Source organism: Euphorbia lathyris, chromosome 2 (genome assembly GCF_963576675.1).
Source record: "Euphorbia lathyris chromosome 2, ddEupLath1.1, whole genome shotgun sequence".
Lineage (NCBI taxonomy): Eukaryota > Viridiplantae > Streptophyta > Magnoliopsida > Malpighiales > Euphorbiaceae > Euphorbia > Euphorbia lathyris.
In genome coordinates, this window is record NC_088911.1 from 86,792,711 (window position 1) to 86,811,595 (window position 18,885).

Consider the following 18,885-nt stretch of genomic DNA (forward strand, 5'->3'; position numbering starts at 1 on the left):
ATTGAATTAGAAGATTAGAAGAATAAATAACAATAAGAATTAGAAGATGAAAAAAATACTAACCCCTTAAAATTCACGTGGTCAAGTAAGGAGAGGTTTCAAAAATATTGAAAATATGTACATTTCAAACAAGTTTATGTAGCTAATAAAGAAAGTTTATAGGACTAATATGTACCTTTCAGAGAATTCAATTAGTCATTTTAAGCCAGCTAAACTAATAAATAGAATATTTTCAACGTACAAGGAGCAATTGACTTTTTTTTTTTTTTGAAAAAGGACAGAGAACTAAGCATGTATTAAGCCTATAATTTAATTGGTTTTTATTATCTTTGTATTTTACAAATGTTAATAAGGTAAAACATATTTTTAATACTCGGAATTTTTAACCTCTAACGGCATAAAATAGTACAATTTTATTCTTAACGTTAGTAAATTGTATCAATTTTAGACATTATTCAAAATATATATACATAAATATTTTATTCTCATATTCTAAAGATATATTACCTTTAAACTCGATAAAAAAAATTGCATTTTTTTGGGCCCAACACATGTGGAACACAAGATAATTTTTTATTGTATTTCATGTGTATATGTCTATGATTTATTATTGTAATAATATGACGCACGTGTGTAGCGGAAAAGGAGAGAGGTTCATTAACGACAACTTACCAATATTAGTGCTAAAATTGCATATTCATAATGTTAAAGATAAAATTATTGTTAACTACCAATATAGAGTATTTTTGTACATTATCCCAAATAGTTTATATAAAAATTAAAAAAAAAAGATAATTACAGAAATATCAACATCAAATTTAGCGAGAAAATTAATTTTAAATTATTGCAAAATTCAAGAATAATTATAAAATAATACCGAAAAGGGTGGAGTGCTGGTTGTGGATACTATGCTGAATGCAAACTAGGTTGCAAACAGACGGGGATTCCCCATCACCGTCGGAGATATGGAATTTCCTATTAGAACCTCTACAAGGCGGGAATGGCGATTTCTTCTTCTCTACAAGCAAGGACGAGATGTTGACGGGGATAAGTATCCCCACCCTGTAGGGATTTGCGTACCCGTTCTCGATATGCCCCCACGTGCATCAGTGGATTCCTTGGTTAATTTCCCATTTCCCATTTATTTTTTGTTTTTTTATAGATTTTTTGTGATTCTTTTTAAAGTTATTAGGTTAGGTTAATTTTATCTTTTCTTTCTGTAACTCAATTTTAAACTCAAATCTTATTTTTTTGTCGTTATACTCTATCAAATGCCAAGAAAATTGAGAAAAATAGAATACATTTTTTATATATCTAAAAATACAAAATGAAACAGGGAACGAGGAACGAGGATCCCCGCGAGGAATATGATAAAGATGGGGAATCCACGATAGGTTGGGGGAGCGGGGATGGAGAATGTAACCATCGTCTCGTCCCTGTTACATCCCTAATGCAAACTTACGTAATATCACACTCGTCGAGATTCGAAAATAGGACCATCAGTGGTGCAATAACCTTATTATTCTTAATATGAGTGTTAATGAGTCATGGTAGTTCACAAACTATTTGAGCTCGACTCCATCAAAGCTCGGTCAAAACTTGACTCGATAGGGCTCAACTCGTGTTCAGAATCGACTCGAGCATTAACAAGTCTGAGCTTCCTTACATTCGATTCGAAAGCTTATGAACATGCTTAATTTTTTAAATTATTTTATATATTTAATTATATCATTTAAATTTATTGTAAATTATATTATAAATTTATTTTGTGAAGGTTAAATTTGGTGTGTCTTCCAAAATTAAATAACAAAATGCAGCAATCGGTTTTCAATCCTATTATTTTTCTCGAATAACTAATGCTAGAGTAGAAGATATGGTTGTAGCTGAACTCTCTGGATGCTTGAATTAAAACATATAAATTTGAGTATATTTGAATTGAATTGTTTGCGAGCTTTTTCAAACCGAAACTTGAGTGAACTCTATTTTTGGTCCTCTCGAGCTCGAGCCTAAAATTTTAAACTCAACGAGTTTTGAGCTCTGAGCTCGAGCCTCACCCGGCCTTTTCGATTCTCAAGCCGAGCTGAGTTTATCTAGATTCGGTTACGGTTCGGCATGTTAACATCCATAATCCTTACTAGCCAAGCCAAACAAATGTTATGAAACCTTCAAGTGTTTCATAAGCATCAAAATTCAAGCACTATTGCCGAAAGGAAATTATTCTAATTAATAATAGAAACATGAAGAAAATTTGATAGAAACTTCCCCCTTTTACCATTTACTTACGAAGCTCAACCTCCGGAAACCTAACAACAAAAGAATTTAGCCAGAACCACCACTGCTCCAAAGATTAGCTCTGCTCTCTTCTGGAACCGCAACCATCACCGTCCGCCTCATATCGGTACCATAAATTCCAACTCTGAGACCTACTCAAAACCCAACTTACTGACTTCCCTGTTCTTGTGCAACCTTGTAAACCAGCTCTTACTTTTCTAGTCCTCATTTTTCTTGTAAATCATAGGCTATCACACAAACAGATAGAACCAGAGCAACAGTTTTTTCCAAGTCTCATATCTGCTTTTCTTTATTTCCAGTCCTCCTGACCACAAAAACTTGTTATGGCACCATTGTTTAGCGATCTTCAGGTCAAATTCAAGTTTGACAGTTCCACAATTTGAACTGAAAAAGGAGCATCGTTATCAAAGATTATTTGCTAGCCCGGCCGTATGCTTCCAAGACTACTTTGATTATAAAAATTGGTAAACCTAGCAAACGAACTGGAAGACAACATTAATACAACAAAAAATTTCCGGAATATTATTAATAAATACAATTAATGTTAATACTAAAGTTACATTGTTGATGTAACAATAAACAACCCCTAATTGTACAGCAATTCGCCACTGCAAATGGAAACTATAAAACATAAAATAATCATAATACAAAGTAGGATATCAAATGCACAATTTCTTACAATGATATGTACATAAATCTGCAAGAATGCAACAGTTAACACACTACAAAACAAAGTTGTTAACAAGCTCCAAACTTCTCTAAGTCGGATTTGCATCCCGGGAAACTTGGCTTTGCCATCTGCAAAAAGAGAAAAAAGAAAAATAAATAAAGAATGAGCATGGAAATTGGGGGGATTTTGTTTACATTGCACTCTGAAAAGGAGGAACATGAAGAAAGAAAGGAAGAACCAATCGAGCAGAAGCAAGAATTCCCACATCCAAATGAGAGAATATTTTGAATTTTCTCGTGTTAGGAAGAAGGAAAATGAGAGGAAAGAAACTGACTGGAAAAATATTAATAACACATCTCATTTCTCTCCAAACATGAAGATAAAGCAGGTGGAAGACTATAAAAGTTACGTTTCAACAAAAATCAAAGTTTGGGGGGTTTAGGGGTGCAACCGAGCCGAACCGAACCGAGGTTCGGTACTGGCTCGTTAATATCTCGAGCCGAGCCCTCTCGAATCGAGCTTTGACGAGCTTTGACCGAGCCGAGCTTTGACCGAATCTGGCCGAGCTTTGACCGAGCCGAGCTTTTATCGAGCTTCTAACGAGGTTTAACCAAATTCATCATACATGCATAGAATAAGTAGCATAAAAAATAGAAAAGCCTTGTAACATACTCCATATGAGTTTAAAATATTTATAAGAAAAAACAATCATGTTATTGTCGAGATTCCAGAACAATACATGGTACTTGTGATCGGAAAACACAAGCTTTTTTTTGTGTTATTTTTTTGTATTGATTAAATCTTATTTGAGTTGTGGATTGTGATGAAAAACTAATAATAACCAATGAAATATATATATATATATATATATATATATATATAATAATTAAAAATAATCGAGCATGCTTGCGAGCTTTCGAGCCGAACCTGAGGAAGCTCGGACTCAGCTCGTTAGTGCTCGAGCCGATCCCGAAATCGAGTCGAGCCCTATCAAGCCGAGCTTTGATCGAGCTTTCACCGAGCCGAGCTCGAATAGTTTGCGAACTACCAAGGCTCATTTGCACCCCTAGGGGGGTTAACTCTCACTAAATCGAAGTTCAGGGGAAAAAGTCCAAATTTGGAAACCTACAGGTGCAAAAGATATCATTCTCTCCAATTTTCTCAAAAGAAAAAAGACCACTACACTCGTTTTCTCTTACTATCAACAAGAGAATGCACTTTACTTTTGCCACTGTACGTTCTCCTCTCCATATCCAATCCCTCATTTCCCTTGCTTTTTTTCCTAACAAAAAAGAATGCATCAACTGAGTCCAAGGATAAAAGTCTCTTGACAAACCTTGAAAGTAGAAACCTCGCAAGAGGGCTTAAATTCGCATTTGAATTCAATTCCTTGTTTTGTTGCTTCCTCCTGTTTTCAGCCTCTGAATATGCATTCTGTGTATCTTCAGGAGCGGTCTTCCCTTTCACAAACAGGTGAGCCGCTAACTCCTGTAGATCCTTCATTGAAGATTCCCCTGAACTGCATTAACCACTAACCTTGAGTAATTCGAATTAAAAATAGAAGTTAAAATAATAGTAAAAAAGACTGACGAAAAAAATGAAAAAACTTTTCTCTAGGGGGGTTTGCAAGAAACTTTAAAACCTTGCCAATCGCTGAAGCAAACTTCTAACAAAAACATCAGCAGATCCAGGCTTTGAATGTTCCATATTAATAAGTGACTTTGTAACAGCACGCACAACTGATCCTTCTGGATCATCAGCAACTGCCTACATCAACATAGGGAACACAGTATCAGAAATTCAGAGGTTTTAAGTTTGTTCCCTTTTGTATAGCTGCAAAACTTTTTTTTATCAGGATCGGTAAAAATTCGTGTATAAACATTTCAGGCATTTATTTATTTGATGGCGAAAGGTCATTACCAACATTGATCCTGTAAGATATACAATACTAAATTTTTAGCAAATCATTCTGCTCTCTTAAGTTTAGGTTGAAGGAATCGGTTGTCAACTTCTAACATACGTGACTAACACCTGTTTAATATCATTGCGATATAAAAGAGGAAAAAGGGAGGTGTAATCTCAAGACTGCAGAACAACTTGAAAATGCATGTGGACAATCTGATGGTAATGTTAGAGATGATAAAAACTATACCAAGAGCCTTTAACCATCAACTTAAGCTTTTGGGTTAAATAGTTCTTTTGCATGATATCAAATCCTCTTAGACTAAAAGGTGTAGAGTTTGAATCCAGACAACCTTAAATTATTAATCAAAATTTCAGCCCAAAGTTAAAGAGTGACTGTAATCATATATACTTCAAGTTGAAGCGAGGGACATTTGATTGTGGGGAAGTGTTAGAGATAATAAAACTATTCTTGGAGTCTTTACTCATCAGCTTAAGTTTTAAATAACTTGCAATTGCACTTGAATAGTCCAGGAGCTGAAGAATCCTTTTGATATGTGAAGACATTAAAAGGAAATACAAGAAAGATTTTGGTCAGCACCTGAACACCAGATACATTTGGTAATACATAAAGAGCATGTAAACACTACAATAAAAGGAGAAACAGTGCAACACCAGAGGAGAAAGCAAAAGGTTTAAAAATGTTTAGAAAGAACTTGTCTGGGTCTGATCTCTATACTTGGTTGCTTGTGTTAGACTACAGTTCAACAACATCTGTACACAAGGAACATGATAGAGAATATGCTAATAGCAACGGACAATAGGGGAATTTAGGATATGTGATTTGGAGCCTAGTGAGAGTTAGTTATAAGAGAGAGTGTGTGCTTTAGGTAGTTTATATAGAGGTGTAGAGTGTGAATGAGAGATTATGAAGAATTATGTTAGTAAGCACTTTTGAGTGTTTGGCTCTGTTCTTCTGAGCAGGGAGGGAAGTTCATCTTCCTGTGGGAGTTTGAGATCTTTCTCAGCTCAGTCTATCTTTGTATTTCTGGTTCTGTTCATTCTAGTGATTAAGAATATCAATTCAATCCTATATTCTCTATTTGTTCTGTCTTTCTATTTTTCTTTCTATCATTTGGCGCCATCTGTAGGAAACAGATACAATGGAACACCAAAGAAGCAAAAGATTTAAAAATGTTTAGAAAGGACCTGTCTGGATTTCTATCCTTGGTTGCTTATGTTAGACTACAGTTCAACAAAATAAGTACACAAGGAACAAGAGAATTAGTTTATTATGATCCAATTCTTAAGTTTTGATAATTCAGATTATTCTTCTAAATTTTCTTCTAGAATAGCAAATTATACAAGATTTTCTTCATTCTCAATTTTATTTGCATTCTCTTTCTTTTAATATGCATAAACAGTATTTTGACTTGTATGAAAATGGCTTCAAATATGCCCAGATAGCACTCTGACTAGTATGAATAGCTTAAGTAACAACAACAACAACAACAACAACAACAACAAAGCCTTAGTCCCGAAATGATTCGGGGTCGGCTAACATGAACCATCATATAAAACTGTGAAATCAAGTCGTGTCAGCGGAATAGCTTAAGTAACAAAAGTTTAAAAATTGCATCTACGCGAACATAATCTTTCTCTTCTGTAATTGTAGTTTATTATCAATATGTTTTGTAGGGCAAAAACGCGGCATAAAAGTATTGATTAATCTACGCCTAATTTATAAATGGGCATGTAGATCACATTGAGATATAATTTTGCATAAATATTATGCATGAGAGGGCGAATCTAGAGGCTTTAAGTTGAGCCGAAGTAAAACGGAATATTTGGAGTGTAAGTTTAGCGGCGACAGAAGTAGGGAGGCAGGGATAATCACCCTGGATGAGAGGGTTGTCCAGGGCTCGGATTGCTTCCGTTATTTAGGGTCTATCATTCAAACGGATGGAGAAGTGGATGGAGATGTTGCTCATAGGATTAAATCTGGTTGGTCGGAGTGGAAGAGTGCTACTACGGGTTTCCTTTGCGACCCCGGCATGCCTAATAGATTGATGGGAAAATTCTACCGCACGGCAATTAGACATGTATTGTTATATGGTACAGAATGTTGGGAAGTGAAACACTGTCACATTCATAAGATCTCGGTGGCGGAGATGCGTATGTTGCGATGGATGTGTGGTCATACGAGAAAAGATCGGATGAGTAGAGAAATAATTAGGACAAAAGTAGGGGTTACATCTATTGAAAATAAAATGAGGGAAAACCGACTAAGGTGGTTTGGCCATATAAGACTAAGAGCGCTTGATGCGCCGGTTAGAAGGATTGAAGAGTGGCAAAGGGCATAAATTATGAGTTCACCAAAGATATATGTCTTCTTTGATTAAGTCACTTTATTTTCTTTTGTTTGTTGTATCCATATTTTAAAACACAATATGGCTTACTTTATGAAAAAAATATTTTCTTAAGTGGTTTTTCCTTTACAAAATGAGGCACTTGTGGATGTCAAACTCAAGCTTATCGACTTCATTCCATGAATTGAGATCGATTTTAGGCCATCCATGGATGAGTTAAAGGGCAAGCCAAAATTGTAGGGAATGTAAGCTATTAGAAAAGATCAAGCTCCGAGCAGCATGATAAGCATTCCTGACATGAACACGTTTCAGAATCTCTCCGAACAACTTCCTAGAGTTAGAAACAAGAAACTAACTGATAGGAATAATATAGCTAGACAATGCTACCTATTTGCAGAGATTCTGGGTGAAGACTTGGAAGCATGCTTCAGGTGTGAAGTTCTTGGCTATTAGGTATGAAGTTCTTGGCTATTACACAAACCTATTTAAAAACATGAATGCCATTATCTAGTAACTCACCTCTTTTAACGATGGCATAAGCAAAACCGATAAAGATGTTGATGATGATACTGTTCTCACACTATCTTCATCTTCACTTATGTGGCGTGACCTTGGAAATGCTTTTGCATCAAAGTATTCACGAGAACTTCTACAGTACAAGCAGTAACCTTTAGAAATTTAAATAAACAACAATTTATTTGGCCCATAAATTTTAATAAACAACAATTTATTTGGCCCGATCAGAATATGTTAAATACCTGGAAGAATCAGAGCTATTTGTCATTTGTTCTTTCCTTCTACTTTCATGCCCATCATTGCGGATCTTGTTCAAACCAGGCCTTTCTCTGGCATTTCCCTTCCGCAAACCTGCTTGAATTGCAGCCTTTGCCTACATAGACAAATTAACCAAAGAATTTTCATAAAAAAGCATATCGGCAGAGTTCAAATTAGTGAGTGCAGATTTCAAATTTCAAATACAACAACAACAACAACAACAAAGCCTTAGTCCCGAAATGATTCGGGGTCGGCTAACATGAACCATCATATAAAACCGTGAAAATCAAGTCGTGTCAGCGACACAGATTCGCTCCCTCCACTCCGTCCTATCCACTACCATATTTTCCTCAATTCCCAATAAACTCATATCACTCTCGATCACCCTCCTCCAAGTTTGCTTAGGTCTTCCCCTACCCCTCACCACTACATCCCTTTGCCACTCTTCGGTTCTCCTAACCGGCGCATCAAGCGCTCTACGTCTCACATGGCCAAACCACCTTAGTCGGTTTTCTCTCATTTTATTCTCAATAGATGTGACCCCTACTTTTGTCCTAATTATTTCATTACGCACCCGGTCCTTTCTCATGTGACCACACATCCATCTCAACATACGCATCTCCGCCACCGACATCTTATGGATGTGGCAGTGTTTCACTGCCCAACACTCCGTACCATATAACAATGCTGGTCTAATTGCCGTCCGGTAGAATTTTCCCTTCAATCTATTAGGCATGCCGGGATCACAAAGGAAACCCGTAGCACTCTTCCACTTCGACCAACCAGCTTTAATCCTATGAGCAACATCTCCATCTACTTCTCCATCCGTTTGGATAATAGATCCTAAATACCGGAAGCAATCCGAGGCCTGAACAACTCTCCCATCTAGGGTGATTGTCCCTACCTCCCTACTCCTACGGCCGCTAAACTTACACTCCAAATATTCTGTCTTACTTCGACTCAACTTAAAGCCTCTAGATTCTAGAGTTTGCCTCCATAGTTCCAACTTCATCTCCACTCCTTCTTTCGTCTCATCAACCAACACAATATCATCTGCAAACAGCATGCACCATGGTATACCATCTTGAAGTGAACTTGTTAGTTCATCCATAACGATGGCAAAAAGAAATGGGCTTAGTGCGGAACCTTGATGCACTCCAATCGTAATAGGAAACTCTTCAGTCTTCCCAACACTAGTACGTACACTCGTGCATACTCCCTCATACATGTCCTTTATGATGTCAATATATTTCCGCGAAATGCCTTTCCTTGTCAAGGCCCACCAAAGTACTTCCCTTGGTACCTTATCATATGCTTTCTCCAAGTCAATGAAAACCATATGCAAGTCTTTCTTCTTATTTCGATAGTGCTCCATTAATTGTCTCATTAGATGGATGGCTTCCATAGTTGATCTTCCCGGCATAAAGCCAAACTGGTTTTCCGAGATCTTCACCGTCCTCCTTAGCCTTTGTTCAATCACTCGCTCCCAAAGTTTCATAGTGTGACTCATTAATTTGATTCCCCGATAGTTGGCACAATCTTGGACATCGCCTTTGTTCTTATACAAAGGGATTAAGGTACTTTTCCTCCATTCAAATTTCAAATAAACAAGAAAAATAAGAAAAGCAAAAGATTCAAAGGCTTCAATATAACAAGTTTGGATTAAAAAAATCCAGGTTATTCAGGGGAAAATCCTTGAAAGTAGAGTCTGTGTAATCAAATTCAACTGAAGATGAATTTCATACAAAATCAAAGGTACACCATTAAAACTTCTGATCAGTTCAGGAAAAGGAATATGTTCAATTAAAGCTCACAGACCCATAATCTATTAATAGTTACAATAAATGCAACCTGAAAACATTTAACCAGTGCATAAGCAACAAAACTAACCTCTGCAAGATTTGATGCGCTGTCTTCATGTGAGGAACTTGAAGTTTTCTCTTGTATTCCCAGTCTGGACTTGGGAGTCTGGGGAGAATCAGAATCATCAAGTTGACCACGGAATACAACAGTTCCACTAGTAGAAGCATCTTCAAAAGAGGCAACTGTGCTGCTAGACTACACATTACATTAAGATCCAATTAAATAAATATAGAGCAAAGGAGAAGGAAATTGATATCTCATTAATACCCAGTTTATAACACAACTGCATTGGAGTTATACCAGACTGCTTTGATCTCGAAAAGTGGTAGATGATTGAGATCCTTTGGGAGTTCGAATAACAACAGTTCCTGACCCACTTACTGATAATTCATCCTGGAAAGAAGTACACAATAACTTCAGGCAGTTGAATCTCAAGAGTATCAGTTAGTTATTAAGCGGTGAATACGTTTTGCCTGGAAAACTAAACTGTCTGTCAAATTTCTGCAGAGTCAGTACCAGACACTAAAAAAATTCACTCAACAAATGACTTCTAACAGAAGTCTAGACCAAGATCAAATTTGACCGGCCAAAAGCACCTAATTTCTGCAGTAATATTTTTAACATAAGACTGATAAAATAAATAGAGATGATGTGTGGAAAAATGGTTTAGTTTTTGCATTAGGTTTGTCAGTTTTTCCGCTTCCCCAAACACACATGCATGGGGGGCAGTGCAGTCTAAATTTGGGAAACCTTTTGAGTCTGCATTTTCAAAAAAAGAAAATCAACTTACCCCAAAAAATCTACATGCACTGACCACATGAACGATGTCATCCATGACAAATGAATATGAGAAAGAGAGTGAGAGTGAGAGGCATGCTTACATAATCGTGAGAATTGTCCTGATGATCATCGCGATATGTATCCCTAGCATCTTTACCAAAAGATACTTCTGGCGATTCCTGAAGAGCATTTCCAGATCCAGACAACAAATGGTCACCATACTCTGAAGCTCCGGTAACCCTATTGTATGAAATTTGTGTTTTCTTTTCTCTAACCTGAGGTGGTCTTAAAACACTTCTTACAGTTCCACTACCCATAGAACCACCAATACTGAAGTCCCACCCAGCGTTTTTCAACGGTTTCCCCTGACGGCTACAAGCGAAGCCAGAGGATCAGTCCCAATGATTAGATCAGAATAAAAAACACAACTGATGAAATTTGGAAGTAAACATATTCAATCCACCTGGCTCGGACAGTTCCTTCAGCTGTTACATCTCTCTTAACCTTCACAGTATCAGATGCTTCTCCTTTTGGACCACTTCTGGGAGTATCCGCATCCCTTATTTGATACTTTGGACGCTCCCTGTTAAGATAACCACAGTACTGTAAGTAGTATACTCGCACCAATACAAAAGAGCCTCTAGTTTGATAATTCAAAGATATGGCAAATACACTGCGGAAATATTTAGAATTTCTTAGGAAATTATACTAAAGCATAAGGGTTTCAATTAGGGAACCTCATATGTACAGGTGTCAAAGACACAGCTGCACTTTGAGCGAACTTAGTACATATTCGCCACAGTACATAGATGAAAGTTAAGGTTAAAATAATAATTTTGATCTTGTGCACAACAATAAATAATTGTACTCTTTCATGAAATTGACTGAATCAACTACTATTGCTCATGATACTCCTAAATGGATTTCTGGATTAATTTGCATACAATTACTTCAATGCAAAAACTAAAAACATGTTATGACATTCTGACAAATGTGTGCCTCATATCCCCAAGGCACCTGCACTTAGTGCCTTTGACAAATATGCTCCTGCTCACTTGCAAGATGCAATAACCACAAAAAAGTAAAATGGAAATCATATTTTCCTTAATGGGAATATGCATAGCTACAATGAGCTAGAGCAATATACTGCACCTTATTCTCTCCAGAAGCTTTGGGCTTTTCCTAGCAGTTCTAATGAAACGGTGCTTCAAAAGTTCCTTTGCACTGGGCCTCTGAAATCAAATTGACAACTAAATTTACAAGAAAATTTAAGTATTCGACAACGATTAAACTAATAACAGAAAACTTCAATCACACAACCATCTCAAAACCAATAGGTACTAAGAAACAAGATAAACCTGATAGCATTCCTAATCTATAAAGGTCGTTGACATGTCTATTAAGAATTAATTGCATGAAAATAAAGTAAAACCACATAAAAACTTTCATATATATAAAAAGATAGAAGTATTATATGGGGGAGCAAATAGCTACTCATGGCAAGATGTCGCAATAAAAGAAATAGCCATCCAACTTTACGTCACTAAAAAGCCGGTAATCATATAAAATAAATTTATTTGATTGGTTTCTTTCAAAAATAGATCTGTTGCCCCCAAAACATATTAAGATCAATATGCTGGAATTCTCAACCTTCCATTTGAACCAAGTAGCAAGTTGAACAATATTTTTTCCAACTTCAAACTAAAAAAGACTTCGAGCATGAATCCAAATTAACACATACTGAGCAATCTAACAAGTCAATTACTTAAAAAAAATGGATATGCTGCACCTACAATATTCATGCCTAGAACAATAATATTAACCTAGCAAAAAAAAATCCATTTTCTCAGAATCTTGCCACAAAATATGAAAATTAGACTCACGTTGATAAAATGTAAGTTTTGCCCGCATTATTCTTAAACTTTCAGACAACAGATTTAGGGCTTCTTATTTATTTTACACCCAAAAATATAATAAACAAATGTTCGCTTCTTAAATATGATTTGTTTCGCCTTGATACCATGTCCCATGTCCGAGTACAAAGATTTGAGTCACATTCTGTATACGGTAGACCTATTATCCACATATCAAAGTAGTAAGTTTACTTATACTTATTTAGCAGGCTTGTCTATATGAAAATGTTTTTGGCTCTCAGCTAAGCTAACATATTTGGCTGTTTCTTGGGTTTGTTTCACGACTCTCTGGTTAGCAAGGATACAAAAAGGCCTAACGCCTTATCCCAATTAATGATTCTCCATTGCCATATTCTTCAAAATAATTTGTAACCTCATATCTCTATAAGTCTAAAGATCCATAAGTCTGTGTCCATTTATGGATGGGAACAAAAGGTAAGGCAACTCAGAACAAAACAACTGACATGACATTCTGGTGATATCCATTTTTCCGTTTCAAAATGTCATAAACTTTGTACTGGCTATCATAACTATATGTCTTGTAACTACGTGACAACATAGACATCCTGGCCTAGAATGCTTAGTCCATGTACATGGCTCAAAAATATGTAAGTTCTTATTAGAACCATCACAACACCAGTGTCAACAAAATCCACAATATCAATATGGAAAGAGGCAAAAAAAAATTATGTAGAGGATAATTGCTTGCCTCAGCAGGAACTTTCTTCAGACACAACGAAACAAATTCCTTCATTAAACGAGAAAAATGCTCATCTAGCTGCAGAAGAAACATTATGTTGATTTTCTTAAACTTGTCGACATTAATAGTTCCATCTAACAAAGGATTAATGGTTAACCAGTTCACTATCAAAGAATACTTATAACCTGTGGGGGATTTTCTCGAGGTATAATAAAAAGAACTCTCATCGGGTGAAGATCCGCAAGTGGAGGCTCCCCTTTTGCCATCTCGATTGCAGTTATCCCCAAAGACCATATATCTGCCTGCACCAAGCAAAAGATTAATGATGCAATTTCATGATCAACCAAATTAAAGACAGGGGGAATGCTGAAGTTGGGTAGAGAAAGAGAGAGAGGGAGAGAGATAAAAAAAGAAGACAAGTTGATAAGAATAATAGCAGCAAGAGAAATTCTAGGACAATTACCTTCTCATTGTATCCCTCCTCAGAATTCTGAATCACTTCTGGGGCCATCCAGAATGGTGTTCCTACAAAAGTCTGTAATTGTTAAACATTAGCACAATGATGATTTTTTTTTTTTAATCACACAAAGTAAATAAAAGTTTCAAGACAATGAATTTCAATATCAAGTCAACTATTCTAAAGTATCAAGTTCAAGTTTGGAAGAAAACAATATGGGCAGGTCTGAGGAAAGACTCAGAAAGGGTAAAAGAAAGCAAGAGTACAGTAATACGTCATCAGCTAAATAGTTATTTTAATTTTTATCACATCCTCCATTCAGTAGTTGGAACAGTTTAGAAGTATGTCACAAATAAAAGTATCAAGAAAATCTAGCATAATTTACCATTTGTGAGATGGTTTATTAGATTAATCTTTAATAAAAAAATTAAAAATAAAATAAAAAACAGAAAAGCAGTACAGGTCAAAAAGCATAAACTTGCATGCACTATCAGGCAATAAAAACACCCAACAAGAAAACAATGGGATATAGGTCCTGAAAATGTGCAGCCAAACTTAAGGCTAAAACCACAACCAGAATCAATACATAATTTCCCATCAAGTCATCCACTTTTATTGGATCAAGAACAAAACTTAGCTGAACAAGATGGAGTACCTTTCTCCTAGATATTGTTCTTGTCAACTGCGCAGAAACACCAAAATCCGCAACCTGTAACAATGTCACAAGAATAGCTCACAATCTTAAAAGAGGAAGCACATAAGTTATTCACATGTCATTCATCAGCTAACTAAATAAAGATTTAAAAGAATTTCATATGCCCATTCGATAATATAGAAGATATATACCTTAACATCACCATTCTCGCTCAACAAAATGTTTGCCGCTGCCAGAGTTAAGCATAAAGGTTACATGAAACCGATAAAGCAAAGCAGGCAAACTAAAAGAAATTAGAATGAGATAAAAACATACAAATTATATCAAATAAACATATATTTTTTCACAATTCTGTCTAACAAAAATATTCTACGTAATTTCGATGGGATGTGAGATGTTAAGAACCTTTAATATCTCTGTGAATTTTTCCTTCAACGTGTAAATAGTCAATTGCATGCAGCAAGTCACGTAGAATGCAAGCGATTGAGGTTTCATCAAGTGGATTACCCAATTGGAGCTGTAAGAGAAAAAATGCATTAGCTTTTGTACATAGTTCGTTATTTCCAAAATTATTTCACCTTCACTAGCAAATTAAAAATTGAATAATAGCAGTTCAACTCTGAATGTAAGCATAAAAAGTTAATGGTTGAATATACACAATCAAGACATGAAAAACAAAAGCAACATTTGTTATTAAGAATCTTATACGTAAGAGTTCAAAATTCATGAACCATAAAGAAACAAGTCAATGAAGTAACCTACTAGGTCAGCAACTGAGCCACCAGCCATGAATTCCATTATTATCCAAAGTTTAGTCTGGTTAAGATAAGAACCATAATACTCTGTAATATATGGACATCTGCATTGTGACAAAACAGAAATTTCCTGCATAAATAATTAGATAAATGAGCAATATTGTTCAATCGCACTTTACAAAATATACTATATAGAAAAGGATTAGCAGTAATACCTTCTGGATGTCCTCAATTTCATCCTCACTACAAAAAAAAAACAAAATCAAGCTCCAAGTCATATAGAAAGATTCAAAAGAAGACTAAGCAGAGGTAAGCAATGTTCCATATGCTTCGCACAGGGGAAATTTTAATGAAGTTACAAAATTTTGCAATACGAAAAGTCTCCTACTCTATAATTCTTTTGGTTCCATGAGAGGCAAAAACCATATAATTAACTACACGTCCATGTGTTTCATGAGACCCATATCATGACTCACTTCAGACATATTAGTAAATGATACATGTTGATTCATTGAAATTAAATCACCAAATCTGCCCCTTCAGCAACTTACAAAGAAAGATAGTTATTGCCATTTTCAAATGATTTTCAACTCCTTAAGACTGAAAGTGAATGTTAGTCAACTCGAGAATACAAGTAAGAAACTGTATGTTGCACGGAAACAGAAACTGAAACGGAAACTGAAACGGAAACGATACTGGGAAACGTAATTTCTGAAAAATATAGGAAACGGAAACGTGGGGGAAACGTGTAAATATTAAAAATATAGGGGCATATTTATAAATATTAAAAATATAATAATACATTAAATAAAAACAAGATTGAAGAACAAGATGAAGAAAGTCCAAGCTCAATCAAGATTTAAGAGACAAGGATTATAGGAGAAAGAAATATGGATAAGTTCTTTAAATTGAAGGATACAAGGAAGTAATTATCTCTCAAATACAAAGTTTCAATTTTCCTAATCTTGGATTAAACAGGACTGCCAAATAGAAAGTTTGAATTTTCAAAATTTTAATCGAAATAGGAAGGGAAAACCGTTTAAAAACTGAGAGACGTGTTTCATATTTTTGGTAATTACGGAAACGTGCCCGGAAACGTTTCGTATCAGTTTCCGAGAGTTTCCGTTTCCCACATCTGCCGGAAACGGGGAAACGCTTGTCATGAAGAGTTTCCGTGCATTAACTGCCAAACTGAAATACTGTCTAGCTAAACTCCCTAGAAGATGAAAAAATTATCACGTACAGACAATTGATTGAAATTTAGTACATAAGAAATGAACTAATTACTAAGTATGCAAAAGCAAAAAAAGCACTTACGATTCCTCCAAATCAATGACTTTGATAGCAACCTCCTTGTTAAGCTCCTTGTCAAACCTGCATGTCAAAGAGGGAATCAGGAAATAGCAGCTTCAAATGCAAATAAGCTATGGATTTGTCATGATATCCATTCAATTTTGCAAGCAATGAGAGTAAGAAAACAGAATTTACATAGCCCCATAATAGTATGGTACAGGAAGCAATATTTTTAGGTTCTGATACTCTATGTTAACCATATTATCTACACAACAACACTGTAATGATTCTTCCAACTTTAAAAATTACATAATATATATGGTAAGCCATTTCCAGAAACTGGTATAGATGTTCAATTACTTAAACTTCTTCAGCACCTTTTCACATTAATTCCTTGAGATTTTCTTCAATCCCTAGGAAATGAGGAGCACTTTAAATTAAACCTCATTTTCTACGTTTGAATGATTTTGTCTAAAATAGGAAACGAGACATGCTACTTCCTGGAAAATAACACGTTCTTCTTAACCACTAAATGAGTTATTCGAAATATCATAACTCTGGCTTTTGAGTGTATAAGTAGACATTTGTAATGATTGACACTATAATGTGCATCACAAAACTAAAGCATTAATTAAGTATTTATTTTCCAATAAATTTTACACAGACTAAATAAAAAGAACCCAAATTCTCATTTCAAGAAACTTTAGCATATGTTATTAGCAAAATAATGCAAAATGCAAATGATATGCTTTAAACAAAACAGAAAACAGTCAACAACCAGAGGAGGCTTCACAAATGACAGATGAAACAAAATGTAAGCAATTTTCTACAAGATTTAATTGAAATAAATTGTAGTAATCAAGGTATAGGTACTTACGCTTTATACACATCGCCAAATGATCCTTTTCCAATTAACTCCAAGGAACTAAATCTACCTCCAGCTGCCTCAATCAACCCTGCTGCATCCTCCATTTCTAAACCAAGAAAACAATTTCACTCTACACCCAATGTGCACACGGATCCAACACAAATTATCTCCACATCTCCCACATTGCTAAAAAACCACTTGCAATTTACCGCACCCCATCTACATAACCCAAAATAGGTCCCGTCAATCTATATTTCTTCCTAAAAAACCAACTACGTAATATAATATGAGACAACCCATCAATGGCCAGAATATAAACCTCAAATCTAACGCAATTGAGATCTAAAAAATTGGGGAAAATACATATAAAATGCAAAAGTGTTTCCACAATGCAATAGAGATATTTTACACTCAAAGCAATAGCAAAAGGGAGATGGTGATAGAGATATGACAAGTTGTAAACAATTTGGGTTTGTTAGGTGCGGGAAAGCGAGATAAACTGAAGTGATTGCCCAACAGAATAAAAACAAAAGGAATTTCAGTTATGATGGCGAAAAGACAACACACACGAGGCTTCAAAATTTATTTTCCTGCTTGATGAAAAGAGAGTGCGAAATTTATTGAAATCCGTTTACCTGTTAATATCGAGGGATCTTTCTGTTCTAAAATCTCTTTCGATTTATCCTCAATGAAAAGGAAGAAAGTGTTAAAACTTGTCTCTCTATCTTGCTTTGTCTTTGTGTCTCTCTCTCTGGGCCTCTTTGCATAAGAGGCTACGACTAAGAGAGCTACAAGGGATCGAGAGCGAGAGAGAAAGAGAGAGAGACTGTTTCTGTTTCTTTGTTTTTTGAGTTATCTTTTTATGGCTGTGTTTATTTTTTGTTTAATTAAAAATTTAACCAATATTTTTCTTCCCCGTCTAATTCAGTCCGGATGGGAGGTCCGGTTTTTACCCGAATGATGATAAGTGTGAGATTATTTTCTCAAAAAAAATGATAAGTGTGAGATTTTATGTTGTGTTTTTTATGTCCAAGTAGTAGCACAATTTCAATAAATTGCATTACCTTGGATTAAGTTTTTTTGATTTCAATAAATTGCATTACCTTGGATTAAGTTTTTTTTGAATGAAAGATCGGGGCGCGATTAAGAGGTTAGATATCCCAACTAGGTTAGTATTCTTAACATATTTAACCAACCCTAAATATTATTAATAAAAAAATGATATTATCTTGGATTAAATTTTAAAAATGTAAGTTTCAATAAATTTATTGAAGTAAACTTTTTATTTTAATAAAATCACTTCAACAAATTTAGGTAACACTTAATGAAATAGTGATGTACAATTGAAAAAGAAATATTTTACGTATAATATGATAGTCGCATGACAACTACGTATATCCCGTTTACAGTTGAAAAAATAAAAATATATACTTTTTTGTTGTCAAATAATAATTTCAAACAGTTGAATTAAGTAAATAATAAATATAATTTTTATTTCTTTTATTGCACGTGGTTGTCATATCATTCATAAAAGTCAATCATTTGTAATGTGCTTATCATATCGTTATTTATGTGATTTTTTCTATCTGAAATA

The 18,885-nt window shown here is 35.1% G+C and overlaps 1 protein-coding gene across 4 annotated transcripts; it reads right to left on the reverse strand.

Moving 5' to 3' along the window:
* Positions 1 to 2,803: 2,803 nt before the first annotated feature.
* LOC136218839 (uncharacterized) lies at positions 2,804 to 18,146 on the reverse strand. 4 transcript variants are annotated; one of them, XM_066005966.1, is made up of 22 exons: positions 17,927 to 18,145; positions 17,301 to 17,510; positions 16,448 to 16,504; positions 15,346 to 15,373; positions 15,138 to 15,260; positions 14,781 to 14,892; positions 14,567 to 14,604; positions 14,376 to 14,429; positions 13,727 to 13,798; positions 13,449 to 13,565; positions 13,273 to 13,341; positions 11,803 to 11,882; positions 11,114 to 11,233; positions 10,926 to 11,022; positions 10,752 to 10,829; positions 10,171 to 10,263; positions 9,898 to 10,065; positions 7,992 to 8,122; positions 7,753 to 7,882; positions 4,605 to 4,729; positions 4,299 to 4,481; positions 2,804 to 3,090 (listed from the first exon to the last, which is right to left on the reverse strand). In XM_066005966.1, exons 2-22 carry the CDS (start codon positions 17,393 to 17,395, stop codon positions 3,051 to 3,053), a joined length of 2,010 nt encoding a protein of 669 aa, XP_065862038.1. In that variant the 5' UTR covers positions 17,396 to 17,510; positions 17,927 to 18,145; the 3' UTR covers positions 2,804 to 3,050. The 4 variants fall into 4 exon arrangements, with proteins under 4 accessions (XP_065862038.1, XP_065862037.1, XP_065862036.1 ...); XM_066005965.1 differs by having other exon boundaries at positions 7,753 to 7,879; positions 10,752 to 11,022; positions 17,927 to 18,146; XM_066005964.1 differs by having other exon boundaries at positions 10,752 to 11,022; positions 17,301 to 17,397.
* Positions 18,147 to 18,885: the final 739 nt, after the last annotated feature.